The 18,857-nt window shown below is 37.3% G+C and overlaps 2 protein-coding genes across 2 annotated transcripts in view; one reads left to right on the top strand and one right to left on the bottom strand.

The window, feature by feature from the left end:
- Nucleotides 1-823: 823 nt before the first annotated feature.
- The window catches only part of LOC113499622 (solute carrier family 35 member C2-like), a 71,087-nt gene continuing 53,053 nt past the window's right edge, over nucleotides 824-18,857 (bottom strand). Inside the window, exon 4 of the mRNA XM_026880154.1 lies at nucleotides 824-1,261. Within this exon, the coding sequence (XP_026735955.1) occupies nucleotides 861-1,261 (401 nt within the window). The 3' untranslated portion in view covers nucleotides 824-860. The remainder of the gene's footprint in view (nucleotides 1,262-18,857) is intronic.
- LOC113499621 (acyl-CoA synthetase short-chain family member 3, mitochondrial-like) lies at nucleotides 7,043-17,882 on the top strand. Its single transcript, XM_026880153.1, has 8 exons — nucleotides 7,043-7,974; nucleotides 10,423-10,573; nucleotides 12,206-12,350; nucleotides 12,794-12,938; nucleotides 13,690-13,786; nucleotides 15,037-15,236; nucleotides 16,574-16,805; nucleotides 17,123-17,882. The coding sequence occupies exons 1-8, from the start codon at nucleotides 7,863-7,865 to the stop codon at nucleotides 17,349-17,351; spliced, it is 1,311 nt and encodes a 436-aa protein (XP_026735954.1). The 5' UTR covers nucleotides 7,043-7,862; the 3' UTR covers nucleotides 17,352-17,882.

The following is an 18,857-nucleotide window of genomic DNA, read 5'->3' as shown; positions in this document are numbered from 1 at the left end:
CAATATTTAAAAACCCGGTACATCATTTGTTAGAAGAATAAATTAAGATATGATCGGGTCACTTGTGAAGGGGAAAAAATATAAAACTCATTGTCAACAACAATTTAGGTTATCACTGCACATCGACGGTTAACACGATTATCATAATATATGGATTCGATGTATTTATTTCCGTGTCTGTATTCAATTCAAAACTCATTTATATAAAATTGACTGATACTTAGTAGCACTTTTGAAGGTTAGAACATAATGCCCAGCACTCCGATTCGCCTACCCGTTACTGCCGCTTGAGTTTAGCTGGGGAGAAGAAATTCAGTGCCCAAAAGGAGAAACGGAACGCACTGCTGTTCGTCCACCTGTCACCAGGGTGTACCACAAAAACCATGATACCTAGACAGTCGATATTGTTATAGGTATGTAGTCCTGATGCAGGTAAAAAATCATCATCATCATCAGCCTATCGCAGTCCACTGCTGGACATAGGCCTCTCCAAGTGCACGCCACTGAGATCGATTTTCGGCTTCTCAGGTAAAAAATATACCATCTAAAAATTAAGATCGAAGTTGAGCGTTTGTTACGGTCGTTCTTCTTTGTCCTTTTCGTAGTCAACCCTCAGTGGCGCGATTCTGATCCGAGGGTGAATAAGTTGATGTTCAATTTAATTTAATTATAATGTGACGGAGCTGTCCCAAAATACGTTATATGACTTTGGTACTTGGCGTGAGTTTAAATCTGTATCTACCAGCACCACTACATCGAGGAAAAATACATACTCTAGCTGAACTAACTTCAGCAACATCACTTACAGAAATAACACATCATACATATGTATAATAGCTATTTAATTTCCTTCAAAATAATTATATATTAATGTTATTCAAAGGTTCCCCATTACCCCGTTTATCTTCCACTTTATGCAAACCATATAGATGAAGTTTCTCCAGATCGTTCTTCATCATTTTGTCTAAGATCGGCATGTTATCAGTTTTCTCTGCTTTATCTACCTTTACCTCTTTACTCGTTTTTGGCTTTTTGACGTGTTTCTTCAGTTCTTCAAATTCTGCGAATTGTCCCGCCATCTCTGATAGGTCGAAAGGAGGTGCTCCGTTTGAATTCCGCGTGTCTTGCAGGTTTATTTGGTCGGGAAAGTAGCCATTTTCCGCCAGCTGTTGGTACATTTCTTTGAAAATCTTCGACAGCTGGTTCCCCAACTCCACTGTGCCTGTTAATTTAATTGTGTAGGCCTCTATTGCCGACAGACCTGTTAAAAGATTGAATAAGTGAATTCTTCAAGAATTAAGAAATATTTAATTGTGCACTTAACTAAGCCCTTAGAAACATAGAATATATTTTAATTTACTTCAGAATTCTCACGATTTGATTGCTATTGAATAAACACATTTGTTCGAACGTCGTCTTGGAATAAGCCACGCAGGTCGATTATATTCTTTTATGATATTTTTAACAAAGAAAACATATACACCCTACTGAGTCAAAATTGATGTTTTTTGGGGCCAAATGACAGCTAATACCTACTCGTTAAATGTCAAAAGCAGAGCATCCACTCCAAGAACAATACACAGACATACGAATTGAGAACTTTCCCCTTTTCGAAGTCAATTGAAAAGCAAGTATTGTGGAATTTCAGCGGACAGGACAAACAAATTGAACGACCATTAATAATTATCTAAAGATGGTATATTAAGTTATATCGTGTTTTCTTTTCGGTAGATAAATAAATTAAAAAATATATTTTTTTTTTGTAATTTAACTTGTAATGTAGATATTTATGCATTTTATTTTAATATTTTTATAATTGCATGAATAATTTAAAACTCACCATACATAAGGATGCATAACCGAAACATTTTTTCCAATTTAAGGCTACATAATAGTTCGAACGGCTAACCAATTATTTTCAGCAATTAAAAACCCAATTAATGAGAAATTAATAAACATTTAGCAGTAAAAAGAGAAATAACTATGATTAAAAGGGGTTTTAATGAGTGTACTAAGTCTGAGAGCGGTTTAATAATTTCACCTAGTACAACTAGCTACAAAAGTCGGCTAACAGGAACTGATTTATAAAGTGCCAGATCTTTTAACCATACTAACACCTAGTATGGTTGAAAGATCTGGCACAACCGCTTTCAAAAGCCCAACAGCTACTGAATCTGGTTGATTTACCCGAATTGTATTTTCGAATGTACGTATTAGGTACTGGTGCGACGTACGCGTGTAAGGCAGTATGACATTATCCAGCCAGAGTCGCTGGCTAAAGCAGTCGAAGAGCCCCGGGGTGCTTTTAGTCGGTGGAAGTCCGATGTATCCCCACGCCGTGCCCTCGATGTGGGTTGAAGTCATTCGCGTTTCACCCCGGAAAAAGTATGACTTATTACCAGGACCATTTTTTTCCATTTTATTTGAAGAGGTAACAAGCACACTCGCTCACACATAAAACACACTCACATACCTTCGCATTTATAATATTAGTGAAGCGCCAGAAATACATTTCACCTCGACACTATGTCAGTATCCAGGGCCGTAAGCAAAACTTATTTGGAAGTCTTTATTAGAACGCAATAAGCGCCTAATTTACAATAGTTTACAGTCAAATTTGTAACTTCTGGAGGACCAACAACAAAAGCCCGGTGGGCCACAGTTTGAGCATCGCTTGCCTCCGTCCGCGTCTTAAAGTTTGTGTTTCCATGGTCTTTTTAACGACTTCTGCGCAAAGGATATTAATTTTTGTATCGCGGCGGTTTTCACAAACATTCAGGTCACATGCACAGAGATGGCCCGACTCACAACTACCCTTCGGTGTACAAACCGATTGGCGTGGTGACCTTAACCACTCGGCTATCCGTACAGTCAAAGTTGTTGTTGTTGTAACACTTGCCTACTAATTTGGCAAGTCCAAGGGCGACGTTCTTGAACCTGCTTTTCATAAATATTGTAGAACAAAGTCCAACCGGAAAAGTTTATAACGCTGAGGCCGCCGTTAGACACCGCGCGCGATTTGGTGTCACCAGATACAAGAATAAGTTGACGGTAAGGAGAGAAATGTTTAAAAATTGTACTTATTTCGTAGATAGATAACCATGGAAACCCATCAAGTGTAATTCGAACTGAGGCTAAAGAAAACAAATGTCTGCAATTAATGGCCGCATCAAATGGAGGCCTGATCGCGACTGTATCTGTAAAAAAACAGCTTTCTAGCTCTTAGCCTAGTGGCAGGGTAAGCAGACACCGGAGTCTCAGTAAAAAGGTTACATTTCCTCCTCGGACTTCCTAGAAGTATCTATTTCCCACTTTCTACCTAATTTACCTTAGTGTAAACAGTTTAATGTGAATGAAAATTTAAAATCGTTAAAGAACACATAGCTGACGTGAAACACCACCGCTCAACGAAGTCTGCAGTCGCCGAACATGCTGAAGGTTCCAGCCATTATATTAGATTTGACCAACCACAGATCCTCGCTAAAGAATCCAAATTCCTACCTAGGATGTTTCGCGAGGCTATTGAGATTAAAAATCACCCTAATTTCAATAGAGAAGATGGCTGGAAGATATCACCTACTTGGGATCCAATAATAAATAAACTCAAGGCCAAACCCAAGAGCAGCGCTGCAAGACATGAAGACACAGTGAGCTCATACTGCGTAGGTCGGACCACAAATAATTAATTAAAATATGAAGGTAGAACGAGCAACATCTCCTGTCAAGACGAACGCCATCTCAGTCTGCCCGTGACCATGATACCTGCAAAGGTTTCGAAACGTCGGGAACTAAAATCTAAAATTAAACCGCGATAAAATCCGTAAAAGTAGTTTCATTTCAATAAATGAAAATTGACATCTTCAGGTAAATAACAAAATACGTTTGAAAAATGTATTTTGTTTATTAGCTGTTGGGGTCGGCTCCTAGTCTAACCAGATGTAACTAAGTGCCAGTGTTTTAAAAGGAACGACTACCTATCTGACCTCCTCAATCGAGTCACCTAGGCAACACCCATACCCCTGAATAAGAGAGGTTGTCATACTTTCTAGCTTCTGACTATCAGTAACAACTGTCAAAGATGTATGAATAACAGCCGGCACCCTCAATTTACCTTTCGAAACACGGAGCAACTCGTTACGATATAGATGGCTATCCACGGTCCGCCATGTCATGGGTAGCTCAGCCTGTGATCGATCAACTTGTGCAGTTGTAGCTTAGCCCATTTGTTGTAGTTTTGTTTAAATTATATCAACATACGTACAAACACACTTAAATCGACGTTCTTTCAACAAAGACATTTGCAATAAAAATCACGTGTTAGACAAAAGTGTGACTGAATTAATGTTTAACTAATTTAGTATTTATTCATTAATTAATGCTTACCAGCCGTGACGAGGCCGATGCCTATTTTTGCCTAGTTTTAAATAGGTCTAGAGGAAATTAACTGGACACCAGTTAAGTTTATTAATGTAAAATAAATAGTAATTAAGCATTTTTAATCCCCGAGGCAACAGAGCGGTGTTATAAGTTTCACGTGTCTGTATGTATGTCTGTCTCTCTGTCTGTCTGCCAACCCAGCGAATTGTTTCCGAATGGAATGAGTGATTTCAATCCAGTTTATCATATCTTTATGGTGATTTATGTGCGAGTGTAATATGTTTGATAAATATTGGTCGACCCGTTTTAAATTTCGGGTTTGAAGTTTGAAAGTAGGAAGGATAACCGAATGGCTGCAAATATTATTAAAAAGAATTATGATGACTTAGTCAACGGAGTTGACCTTCGTTTGATGATAAAATTGGTGTTGGGAAAACGGGATATGGAAATCCGTTTGTCAGTGAGACTATCATCTGCCTAGCCTTTTCCCACCTATGTAGGGGTCGGCTTTCAGTCTAACCGGTTTCAGCTGAGAACCAGTGTTTTACAAGGAGCGACTGCCTATCTGCCCTCATTAACCCAGTTACCCGGGCATTCCGGGTAACACGATACCCCTTGGTTAGACTGGTTGTCAGACTTTCAAGCTTCTGACTACCTGTAACGACTGTCAAAGATGTAAGAATAACAGCCGGGACCCACAATTTAACGTGCCTTCCGAAACTCGGAGGAACTCGTTATGACAAAGATGGTCACCCATCTACGGACAAACCGCGTCAAGCGTAGCTTAACCTGTGATCGATTCACTTATGCGGCTATAGCTTAGCCACGCGCTCTTCTTTTATCAGTGCGACTATGTGCATCTATTTTCGTCTAAATCCGTTAAAAAAGTAACAAACATCGAGTGTAGGGCTATTACAGATCATCTCTTACAGACTTTCGTATTTGTCATATTAGTAGCATTAATTAATTATACAACATCATTTATTACAATAATGTACACGTTATTTCTTATGTTTTTTATATTTTTAAAACATTACCTTAAGGAGATTTTTTGTCGGTTCTTCTGCAAAAACATTACATTTTGTAACCGCACAACTAGCGTCATAATATTTACATTACGAAAGTTCTTTATAAAATACTTATTTTAAATGTAAGTATTTGGATTTTGACAACCCGTATGTTTAAAAAAGTACTTACCGATTTCATTATTATTCACTAATCTATACTTCTATATACTAATATATAAAGCTGAAGAGTTTGTTTGTTTGTTTGAACGCGCTAATCTCTGGAACTACTGGTCCAAATTGAAAAATTCTTTTTGTGTTGAATAGACCATTCATCAAAGAAGGCTTTAGGCTATAAACCATCACGCTGTGACTAATAGGAGCGAAGATACAATGGAAAATGTGAAAAAAAAACAGGGCAGGTATAAATCATAACTTATATCTTCTACCCACGGGGACGAAGTCGCGGGCAACAGCTGTCAGCTAGTAATAAGATAAATAGGAGACTCAATCAATCCGCTCTATACGTAACACGTAGTATATTAGGTACAGTAAAGACTTATTTCACACAATAACGATTCTTACAGTTAGATCCCATTCAGACTATCGTATTTTCAGCATCGGCGCTTGGCGAACAAACGCGCAACGTCAACGCACTGACAAAGCACCGCACGAGTGACGTCACACTCTTTCTGGAGTTCGAGACCCTTTACTAGCGTTGACGAGTGACGCATGACCTAAAAAGACTATAAATTATTTAGTCAATACGTTTTGAATCACGCGGGATAGCCCGAATAGTTTCGGACCTAACCGAAGTCCTTAATAGCGTCATGGCTATTGATGAATCTGCTTTACGAAATGTTAAGGTGCTAAAAAGGTACAGCTGCCTAGGATTGGATGCAAAAGCCGGAGAACCGGGTGCTGTGGCGCCACTTGGGGGACTCCTAGGTCCAGCAGTAGATCGTAATAGGCCGAGTTTATTGATAAGTAAGATATAGTAAGATAATAGGTAAGATATATAGATATAGAATAAGATCGCAATAAATATTTGAAGTTTGTTTAAGTTAACATTTGCGTTTGCCGAACATAGGTGTCTGAGCTCTACAGAGTGAAGGTTGCGACTAAACCACGCACTCGCCGCGTTGTCGCACTGTAAACGTTGCTTATAAGTTACTCGAATGCCTATTCCGGAAAGACGCTAGTGTGAAGAGCCATTTGATCGGAACTATGTTTTCTTTGTCAATTATCGTAGGTATGCTATAAAATAATATTTTTTTCTCTTGGGCCCCCATTGGTCTCTTAATCAGCAAATATCAATTGAGTTGACTATTGTGCTCGTGGTTGCCTTGCGGTTTTATGCATGGAGCATGGATTTGTATGAACGACATACAGGTTCAAACCCAAAGCAGGTAAAGTAACAAAGTGGTTTTTTCAAAGTTATATATGTACTTTCTAAATATTCTAAGACACGACTGAGAAACGGTAAAGAAAAACATCATGAGGAAACCTGGATTCTTAGTATTGGAATTATTCTCAAACCTTAATTTTACGGTTATCATCATCATCATCATCATCTCAGCCTATCGCCGTCCACTGCTGAACGTAGGCCTCCCCCAAAGAGCGCCAACCATCCCGGTCCAGGGGCAGCCCGCATCCAACCGCTGCCAGCCACCTTCTTCAAATCATCGGTCCGGCATATTTTCGGTATATTTTACGGGTATAGGCTGGTATTATTTATTTAACATTGTAACAATCGAAGTGCTCTAATATTTTCAAACACTAACACTGAGTTGACCGCTCTACGCTGTGAACTACGCTATCTTGCTTCTACAACTGTTCAGCCTATTTTAAGAGTCAGGCTCCACAGAAAGAGCAGCAGTGCGCGGCTGACATAATAGCATCACTCTGGAAGGCTCGTACTACTTGGCAGCTCTTTGCCTTCAAATGACTATGAACATTTCTTCTCGTCCAAAAGATTCAAAATCATTTGTGTTTTTTCCCCTCGTAAAGACGCTGCCGGTCGCTGCTTCTTCAATGTGAATTGACCCTAAGTTTTATTAACAATTAAGCACAATTATCAGATCAGGAAGTCTATAAACCTCTATTTTAGTTACTATCTGATGTTTCTCTAACAAATTAAATTTTAAAAGCAACATTTAAAAAAATAATTAATAAGATATACATATTTTGTACCTGAATACATATTTGTTATACGGAATCCTAAACAGCCGCATCGATATCTGTTTTTTTTCTCGTTCTAAAGCCATTTATACTTGCGTTTAGTACGAGTCGGCTGCGTCAGTCTTTTCAGCCCATCTGATTAATAATTCAATGAGTTCAGAGGTTCTACATTCATTCATATGCATACTCATAGGAGCTACGTATCATCCACAGTCTTCAGTGCCTACCCGTTAGTTTTAAGTGATAGACGATACTTGACGTACTGGCAGAAAAATAATATAAAATTTTAATATCACAAAAATGTATCAAGACAACGAAGTTGGCGCCAAATTGGAGAAGAACAAATTCGAGTCGTCTATCAGTGAATTGAAGAAGAAAACTTTTGTATCGCAAGCTGATATACAGAGCTATGGTAAGTTTTGAGGCGATATTTAATTGACATATTATTTGGTACTTGGGCTTTTTAATCAAAGGGTTATCTACAGAAATTATACATATCTATCTATTATACATTCCTAATGCCATGTACCAGTGGTACTAATTGAAGCATGCGCAACCATTTCTTCAATTTCGGCAATGTGGTTTGTTCAAGTCTGACATACCCCTACGCTATGGCCGCGTCTTCTAGACACGCGGCTTTTTACCCCGTAATCGAATAAAAAGAAGCATACTAATTATATTAGGTAGGTGTTTTAATAAAAATATTTTTGTTGATAAATATTAGGAATTAGTCAAATCTAGGATTTGCGTTTTCGTTGGGTGTTAAAGGAAGCTATGCGCTACGAACTAAAGACTAGAAAATTATTAAACAAAATAAATACGTTTAAAATATATATAGTTAATATTATAATGTTTTATTATTTATAACAATTACTATAATTCATTACAGTTGAAAAGTCACTTATGATAATTAATTGCTTTATGACAAAAATAAAATTGCAGTCAAATGTAAACAATGAAAATTTACATACGAAACAAAGAAATGTCAGCAGAAATTATTAATTCTTCATTACGGACTGTTATTTTTTATAATTAATTCAATTATTTGTTTTTAATACTTTTTCATTAATGTACGTTAGTAATTATTCTAGCGCTGAGTGTGTCAAACACGATAAAATCTTAGTACCATCCTAATTCTCTTACGCCCAGGAAAATACGCGGAAAATTCTGATCTCGAAAACATCTGCCATAAATATTAAATAAGCAAACAAATAAAAAGTTTGAAAGACACTACTAAATTCATTAAAATGATGTAAGTACTGTTTTCTATTTATTTTATAACTTTAACGGCTCTTATGGTACCGAATTCAAATGTGCATTAGGTGTGATTAGGTACTTCGCATTGTAAATACAAATAATACTATGAAAGAATTTAAACCGACAAGACTCGAAACCGGGACTCCTGGCTATACTCGTCAGTCGCTTAACCCACTAAGCTACCAAGAATACCAATATTTTTTGCTTCGCATCGCTTCCTGCATTCAAAGTAATAAAGAAAGCTATATATTATTTATATTTGAATATGAATACTTCGGTTTCGGAAACCTGATAAATTCACTATTATGTTTTCCATGTACGAGCGTAAGTACTGCAAATTATGTCGCCCTCGCGCTAAGCTAGCAACTTTTTTGTAAGCCTCGATGCTGGTCTGAGGTGGATACAGGCGAGGTGCACAGTATAGTATAAGATTATAGAGGAGGCGTATGTCTGAGGGCTGGAATGATGATGATACTTCAATAGATACGAAGCTTTACTGATTAGAATGACTAATAGGCACATAAAAGTACATCATTCTTATGTAATCAATTTCTTTTATCATAAATTTGAATTTCATTTGAAGTTTCATTTCAAAAACAAATTATGAGTTTAATTTAGACTAGTATAACTGTAAGCTCAACAAAAAGAATTAAGCTAAAGAATTTAAACGAAACGTACTAATCCTTAGATCTACTGGACCTGTTTACAAAAACTTGTTTCATTAATTAAACAAATTGTTTCTTTTTTATTTACTGCCATTAGAGTTCCACTCAAGCATGAGGTCTCCCATTCCTCCTTCCATTTATCCGAAGTCTATGGCTGTTAAACGAAATGTTAAGTGAAACAACCGGCTTGCTATCCACGCAACATTATTATAATTCACAATTTAAATATACGCTTACCCATTTCGCTGGCGTTACGTATATTCATAATTAATTACACCGTAGTGTAAGTGACCGTAAACTAGTTTGATTTAACAAGAACTTACAATTACAATAGAATGCCCTTTGACTTGCTAACAGTAACGTATGCGGACCAAGAATAGTTAGTAGGTGATAATAATAATAGTAACAGCTTTTGGAAACGTATCGCGATGGCACATGTGGACCTTATATTTTGGGTGTTGAGGTGAGAAATTAATGATTTCAGTCTAGAACAATAATAATACGGTGGGTATATGTCGGACTTGAACCAAATAAAGACACCCTGATCTTAAGAGTGACTTTTGACAGAGCTGCAAGATCACTTTTGCGTGTATTGCGACACGCTAGCACGAGTCAGTCCTTATATTATCACGTCTGCTGGAGTTAGTCTTTACATTATGACGGCTTCTATAGAGATGGGTGTCAAGTGTTCCTATACGAATTAGACGAGAGCGAGTGGAATTTCTCATCTGTATCCGCCGTAGTCTGTCCGCTGGTCAACCAGATTAGATTAACCAGAGTAATGGTTTGGCCATTCTGTTGCCTGTGAGCCCGACCTTAAAAGGCCTGAGGTCTGCCACCTCATTTTCAACTTACATAATATATTGTTGCATTTGTGAAAGAGATATGCTGAACCATGCCGTCTCGATCAGCTAATCTTATAGTAACATGATTTCCAGGGGAAAGCTGTGTAACTCCTGAATATCAGGAAGCTTACCGCCGCTCAATAGATGACCCTGAAGGCTTCTGGGGTGAAGTGGCCCAAGAGCTGAAGTGGACCAAGCCATGGGAACGTGTGCTGGACAACAGCAACCCTCCTTTTACGAAATGGTAAGTAATATTAGTAATAGTATCCAAGAAATATTGGTTCGTAATTTTTACTTTATCTCGTAAACAAAAAATGAAGGCACTACAGTGATTCATAAGCTCGTGTAACGTCACTTACCAGTACGCTTTTACCAACAAGTGATATTACTAGCTTAATTTTCCTAACTTTTTAATGAGTTGATAAAATGATAAATACTTATTTAACGTTTTATGATAATCTGTCTCACGGACTATTATAGATATAGTACTTGGTCCCATACTTTCATCAAGTTTGGCGAAATAGTTCTTTATTTGAATTCCCTTGTATATTTTTGTTGTTAAATCAATATTATAATCATTGTGAACATAATCTTCTTAGCAATACTAAGTTTGCTTATTAGCACTTAGTTTTTTTTGTAAGTATTGACTAACACTTTTTTTTTAATGTTCATTGTTAGTTCCTCTTCAAACTTGTACTTACTGTCAGACTAACGTTTTTTCGTCTAAAATACCGCATTTATGTAAAAAAAAATAACTAATCCTGGTCTCGCCCAAGACACCCAGACTCTGAACAAGCAATCATGAATCACGCAATTTCATGACCTACGCGGGTATCGAACTCACGACACGTCGCGCACAGTGGGTTTGACGCGGTGACCTTAACCACTCGGCTATCCGTGACGTCTTTTATGAGTTGTTTTATATTTTTTTTAATGACTGTCAAAATGACGGTCATGTCATTAATTAATTCTAAAATCTTGTTTTCGTATGGTTCATGTATAACTGTGAAGTTTTTTAACCCTTGAAAAATTCTTAAATATGCTGCTTTTCTAACAATGTTTTCCTTTATCAATTTTATCAAGTGATAAATACTTCGAAATACGCGCATGAATTCGAAAAAGCATTGGTGCGTCCCAGGATTTGAACCTCCAACCTTTGGCTTGGCAGTCCAACGACCATACCACTAAGCTACCAGTCTTTTTTCCAAAATATATTTTTGCATCATCAGTATTTTGTTTTGTTCGTGTGGTTGACGTTTTTTTGTATCACAGCAGTATAATGATAACTAAATAACAGCCATGTTAATACACGGCTGTCAATTAGTTATTAACTTGGCGACACGCCACCAAAACAGTATTTGCATGCAAATTAATTCATATTTCTTACACAATTACCAAGTTCCGAGATTACGAAACATCTTTCGATTTTACAAATTATTTTAAATATACTTAAAAATCTTTATGAGAAAATTGTATTTTTTTTGCATCAACTAGAGATGGATTTAAGTCGACAAATAAAGATAATGATGTACTTATCTAGAATACATCTTTTAATTAAATATAGGTAAAGATAAGTTGATCTCACGTAAACAATGTACCTACTTGGCCTTCAATAAATAACAGATATTATTTTTTAGTTTTTCATATTTAAACTAAGTAAACAAAACCTAACTGGGATTAACTGCGATAAGAAAAGACCATCGGATTACTTTTTTAAAGCGACTCCCACTCCCAATGCAATTTACAACTACCTATATAAAACGGCTGGACCGATTTTTTTTTAAATTTTAATTGATTGATTTTTTAAATCTATTAATCGATCCTACTTCGGCAGGTTTATCTATTAACCATAATTTAAGTGAGACCTATCCCACAGGTGGGTAGGCGGCGAGCTGTCAGTATGCTACAACGCAGTGGACCGCTTCGTGGAAAACGGCAAGGGGGACCAGGTGGCACTGGTCCACGACTCACCCTTGACAGACACCGTCAGGAAAATCACTTACTATGAGATTAAAGAACAGGTAAGCTGACTTAGCGTGACCTTCAGGTGTTAAGATGGCGTTGATCATTGGGACCTATCTAATAACTTTAGATCAGTTTTTGAAAGCATGATCTTTTGATGGTCCTGTCAAAACTTGTGAGTATCAAACTTTGGGTCTGTCACAATGTGACAGCTAAATACAAGGAGTAGAGCAGCATCTCAACTTCCACACCTTCAATCATATCACTCTAAAACGTGGCAGTAGACCCTCAGACATAATTATCTTCTGTCTAACCTCAAAGGTCCCTGAAAATGAATATTGATCAGCTCAAGCTCAGGTTGTAGAAACTTTGTGCAGTGACCTCCGGAATGCCTTTGATAAGCCTTTTAATCTAGTTCATCAAATGTCCTTTTGGCAGGAGCCTAACTCTCCTACCAAAAGTACCAAGTATACCTTTCATTCATATATATCCCCCTGGCAAGGTATCTCGCTTGGCCGGCAAGCTGACGGAGATGGGTGTGACGCGAGGATCCCGAGTGCTGATCTACATGCCGCTCATACCGGAGGCCATGATGGCCATGCTGGCCACCAACAGAATTGGGGCTATACACTCAGTTGTGTTTGGAGGTAATATATTAAGGTTCCTCTTGGTAACATATAAATTCAAATCATATAGTTGATAATCTCAGCTCATGGTGGGGGTGGGCCATTGTGTAACATTGATTTTTCAAAGTCCGGGCCCCTGTCTTTTACTCAAGGTATGATAATCGAAATAATTATAAAATAAAATTGAAATCTAGCTTACTCTTTCAGACGATTAATAATTTATTAAGATATTGGATCCATTGTAATTTTATTAGTGAAAATATATTGTACTCTGTGCTGGTTTGAATCTCTCAATAAAATAGTTCTACAAATAATTATGTCTTACAACGCATTATAAACTTTAAGTAACTTTTAAAAATTAACTTACGCAAAGCTTTATGAATAATTATAAATATAATCAGTGGGCTGCTATAAATACATAAAATATGAAAGTACTCTGAAGGGCGTCTGTCTAGACTTACTTTTAATGAATATTCTGAAACAAGTTAAGTCCAGAATTTCTCAAAACGATATTGCGTGAGACTGAAATAAAATACAACTCTAAAATACACGAAAAAAAATATAACTTCTCTTTTAAGAGTAGCTACCTAATGTCTTAAATTCGTATTTGACAAAAATGTATCCCGGGAATCACCTTAACTCTCTCTCGTTTCTCTGTGTCTTCCAAAAACCTGTCCTTAGCCATCTTTCAGTGACTCCTCGCCACCGTCGGTGCCTTCATCTACGTCTCCTGCATAAGGACTAACAATCTAAAACCATGTTTACCATCCAGGTTTTGCCGCGAGGGAACTCCGAACAAGGATAGAGCACGCTGAACCTACTGTCATCATAGCGGCCAGCTGTGGGGTGGAGCCAAACAAAATCGTCAGGTATGCTGTAATTCAAGATGTTATGAGAGAGATAAGAGTGGGGAGGCCTTTGCCCAGCAGTGGGATATTTCAGACTAGTCCTATTTGTGATGTTAAAATTAAACTTACATTTAGTATTCTCTCCATTTTTACAATGCACTTATCATGGTTTCTTTAAAAACAAAAAACGTGTTTGTGAATGACTTCATATAAGTTTTTTTTTAAATACATGCGATAGACTCCAAATCTTCAATATAATTATGTATAATACTCATACCAGCCTATATACGTCTGTTCTGAGCATGAGCCTCATCCCGCATAAGTAATGCTTAAGCATTTATCACCACGCTAGCTCATTGTGGGATAGCGATTTCAGATTCCATTTAGAATTTAGAATTTTAGAATCTTGGATTCCGCACAATGTTATCCTTCACCGTTTGTCAGTGGTGTCTTCGAATAATTAAGAAAGAACACATAATTTTCCCGCGTTTTTATATAAAGTGGGTTTGTTTGTGTGTCGTTCCGGTTGGATTTTTGCTCCTCAATTTTGAGGCACTTACCGATAAGCTTGCAGAATGAAATTTTCAGGGTAGCTTTAAACCCGATGACAAAGCAAATTAAAACTATCAAAACGGCTGGACCGATTTTGTTAAAATTTTAATAGAGTGGCATTTCAAAACGTGGGTGTTTAGATTTTTTAGACCTATAATTTTTTTGAAAATTTCATTAGGACTTTGCCAGATTTGAGATAGTCCTGTACCTTGTGCATACAAATAAATGAATATTATCACAAGTCGTCCGCGACTACCGATATTGTTATAGTTCATTGTTAATGTCACTTTACTATTTACGCATAACTTGACCTTATAGGGCATCACATTGGAGAACTACGGCATAAGTTAACTGCGTCGATGAACTTTCTTCGTGTATTTGGGTTACTTTGTATCACATTAAATATATTTTCGAGTTCTTAATGATTTACGTATTTTATGCAGTGATGAGCAAAACGTTGCTTGCCTTTACGGGAGTCGTGGAGCGTTTTTCAGGCAATGTGTCCTAAGTCAAGATAACGTTGAAAGTAAAGTTATGAAGACTTTTGTAACTCACAAAGCCATTAAACAATTTTTCTACTTTTGTATCTATTCCAGCTGTTTTTTTATTTGACCCAAAGATTGACTGGTAGATAATGCCTTGCGTCATTATTTCCACCGTATGAACCATAAGTGTACATGAAAGTTTAAATAACATATAAATAAATTTTCTCCTCCTAGATACAAAGACATTCTTGACGAGGCTCTCTGCCAGTCTGAACACCAGCCTGCAGCCTGTATCATTTACCAGCGGCGGCGCGTACTGGAGTGTAGCCTGGAGCCAGGCCGCGACATCACCTGGGAACAGGCCATGGAGTCCGACCCTGTGCCCTGCGTGTCCGTCGAGGCTAACGAACCGCTTTACATTTTATATACGTCAGGTAAGGAAGTGACTTACGACCTACGGCCACCGTAAGGTCGGGCCTGCCGGTGGCAGGGAGGGCACCCTGACACTCGATCAGCCAGCAGGCCAAGAAGGAGACGGGCGCGTCGTCCTGCGCACCCGTTTTTATGAGGAGTGAGGGGTGGGCCTTTTACACCCATCCCTTGAGAAGGAGTCCAAAGGACTAGAGCCAGCCAGAGTCGCGCAGAGTATGCGCGAGCGATCCCGTGACTCTGGCTAAAGCAGTAGAAGGGGCCCGGGGTGTTTTTAGTCGGTGGAAGTCCGACATATCCCCACGCCGTGCCCTCGACGTGGGTTGAAGACATTAGCGTTTCACCCCGGAAAAAAAAAAAAAAAAAAAAAAAAAAAAGGTAAGGAAGTGACTTATGGCATGACCTGTTCTGGTTTTATTTTATTAATAACGTCAAAAATTTTCCTTACATTTAAGGGATGCACTCTGTAGTTATGCAATGGAAAAAATGTTGACTAAAGTTTGCATTGGTATCGTAAAGTCATGGGAATTTTCAGTTGGAAGATGCTTGCTACGTTCGGAATAATTTATCCTATAAATCCTTTTAAGAACAAAGCCTTTAGACAAAGCAAAAATTCGTCTGTGTATGTTCAAAATATTGGCGCAAAATTTCGCACGTTGGCAGAAACGAGTTACAAAATTACAAATTAATTTAGTATTAGGTACAATAGGCATGGTCAATGCTATCGACCTTTAGTAAAAGTAAAACAATCACGCCAGTCACGTGCCCACAGCACACAAAATTCCGCCAATTGTTATTTAATTGAAAACCATTGTTCTGCTTGGTAAATTATAATTGATAATCATGACACGTTTTGGCATTAATTGTGTTATTTTAGCATATTCGGTGCGACACGTTGGAAAAGCGTGGTTTGTTGGTCGTTGTTGTTTTTTGCTAGATTTTCTTTTGTATGTATTTTCGCTTCACCAATGAAGAGCAAACAGGCTAATTTATTGTTCTGTGATTGATAAAATGATAAGTGAGGTATTTAAAGATGTACTGATGCTTAAAAAGAAGTCAATAGGCTATAAAATGTGAGCGAATGCTGTTCTTGGTCTTTAGATACCTACTCTTTCTCATATAAGAAACAAAAAGAGAAAAATATTTTTTTTATTCTTATTCTCTGGTTGTTTCTCCAATATTCGTTCCCTCACACGTGTATTGGTCCCAGCCGTTATTCGAACCCGCAACTCATTGCCAACCTCAGAAGTTTACGTTATCATCAACAACGCAGCTTTTCTATTAAACTGACAACCCAATATAACCTCTACTTCAAATCTTAAGACTTGAATTCCCTGATCAGGCACAACAAGCGCACCAAAAGGCATCCAGCGCCCATGTGGTCACGCGGCCGTGCTGTGCTGGTCCTTACGCCAGGTGTACGGGCTGAAGCGCGGCGTGTGGTGGGCCGCGTCAGACCTCGGATGGGTGGTCGGACACTCCTACATATGCTACGGTCCCCTCCTGGCGGGAGTCACGTCAATCCTCTATGAAGGGAAACCAGACAGGACCCCCGATCCTGGACAGTATTTTAGGTGAGTTTTATGTTCTTTTTGGCGAAAGATTTGGTAATGGTTGACTAACTTGTGAATTTCGCTAGTTGCATCAAAGAAGATTTTATAATTAAGGGAACAGGAATGGTTAATAATCGTCTTGTCAAATGCTAAGGCTATGCGTGTTACAAATTATTGAACGTAGATATTTTTAAGGCTCCAATTCGACAAAAACTAATATTGATTAAACTTTTTTGTTTTTTGTATAGGCTTATGCCCTTTCTTGATACCTTCTTTGTAATAACGTTCTCAGAATATCGATTCTTTCGTCCAATATTAACTTTATGATCTTCGTCCAGGATTATAGAACAGCATCGAGTGAACGCCCTCTTCACGATCCCCACTGCCATCAGAGTGTTGAAGCGAGCTGACCCCAACGCCAAGTACGCCAGGAGATACTGCAACAAATCACTAAAGACTGTCTTCATTGCCGGCGAACACTGCGACCAAGATACCAGGGTAAGTACTAAAAGAGCAATGTATTGTTGTGAAACTTATGACGTATTACGTTTGAATATTTCTCGTTGAAAGTGGACGATTTAAGAACTGCTAAAACTGCAGCCGAAGATAGATCTCGATGGCGTGCAATTGGGGAGGCCTACGTCCAGTAGTGGACGAATATGGGCTGACGATGATGATGATGAAAACTGCTAAGATCTATATACATCTAGGTATAATTTCTACGTTAAGAAGAATTCAGTTTATTATAAACTCCTAAGTTACCAAGTCCTAATAAGTTACACGTTATAAGATTCAATAGGATCCAGGATTTTAATTAATCTGAAAGTGCTAATAGACCTCTAATTTATTTTTGCCACACTCGTACTTGAAACGGGTTAAATTTGTCTCTTGAATTGTTTCTAGCAGTCCAAAAGTTTTTGTATAATTCTGCTGTACGTGTATGTCACTAATCTTCTCCTAAATAGCTGGACCGATGTTGATATATTCTTTGTACGCGTTCTGGTGGCGCCTTTGATGGTTTGAATTCACAAATCCGCGGTACATAGTTCTTCGAATCAGCTAGTGTCATAAACAAACCATTACGTAAATATATAATATCTACCTATTTTAATATGATTACGCATTACATGTAAATGAAAATGAACAGGTATGTTGGTACAATATACGCTAAAGATGGCGAAATATATTTAAAAGACAAGATTTATCGATGCATTGACAAACTTACAAATAAAGCAATTTTAATAATCTTGGTTATAACAGACTTATATACAAATTAATGTCAAAGAAGACACAAGAGACTTTACTAGACATGAGTGATCGTTTTGTTAGAAACCACTTCTTATTCAATGCTAATTCGCTATTCAATCATAATGTTAAACTTTTGCAAAATAAAGTGATTTGAAAGTGACTTAAGAATTTCAAATAATAATGTCAAAATAAATTTTGAATTTTGAAACATAATTTTTCTATTTCGCATTTTCCAATACTTATTTTTTCACTGATATAATAGAAATAATAGAACCACCTACAAATGCGACTGCGTTTTAAATCTTAACTATAACTTAAATGATTTTCTGGTGCAAAATTGAATTAAAGAATCTTTTTTTTTTTGGAAAACGAAACTCTAATTCAACATTACTTAGGTAACGCTAAGTATTTTGAAAAATTCGTGTGATTAAAATACTTTTAAAAAGTATACATTTTATCTACATAGGTATACTTTATACAGTCAAGATAAAAATGAAACCGCCACATGCAATTAAAAAATAAATATTCCCATAAAATATTTACAGTTTTTACCCATATCATAATATGGCGTAATCCATACAATTTCACTTACCATTCACGTTGAACATTTGAATACTATTCTCCTTGAAACGCACGTCATTGAATAGCGAACAGTAAATTAAGTAAATGAATGCGTTCATGTAAGTGTCATGTTAACCTATGACTCGCCCTCGCTACTGCTAGCATTGTCACCGCGTTATAGAGAAATCAGTATAGCTTCCGTTATAATGTAGTTATATTAAAATCGTCTAAATAAACAAAGTATTCTCAATTAATCCGCGCGCC

This window comes from Trichoplusia ni, chromosome 12 (assembly GCF_003590095.1).
Source record: "Trichoplusia ni isolate ovarian cell line Hi5 chromosome 12, tn1, whole genome shotgun sequence".
NCBI classification, from domain to species: domain Eukaryota; kingdom Metazoa; phylum Arthropoda; class Insecta; order Lepidoptera; family Noctuidae; genus Trichoplusia; species Trichoplusia ni.
Note: the sequence above shows the minus strand (reverse complement) of the source record. Positions and strands in the feature narration are given on the sequence as shown.

Excerpts from the sequence above, each read along its gene's own strand:
- LOC113499621 (XM_026880153.1), top strand. The coding sequence starts at position 7,863 with ATGTATCAAGACAACGAAGTTGGCGCCAAATTGGAGAAGAACAAATTC. Across the intron at positions 13,787-15,036 it reads GAGCCAAACAAAATCGTCAG|ATACAAAGACATTCTTGACG; the intron begins GTATGCTGTAAT and ends TTCTCCTCCTAG. Across the intron at positions 15,237-16,573 it reads TTACATTTTATATACGTCAG|GCACAACAAGCGCACCAAAA; the intron begins GTAAGGAAGTGA and ends TTCCCTGATCAG.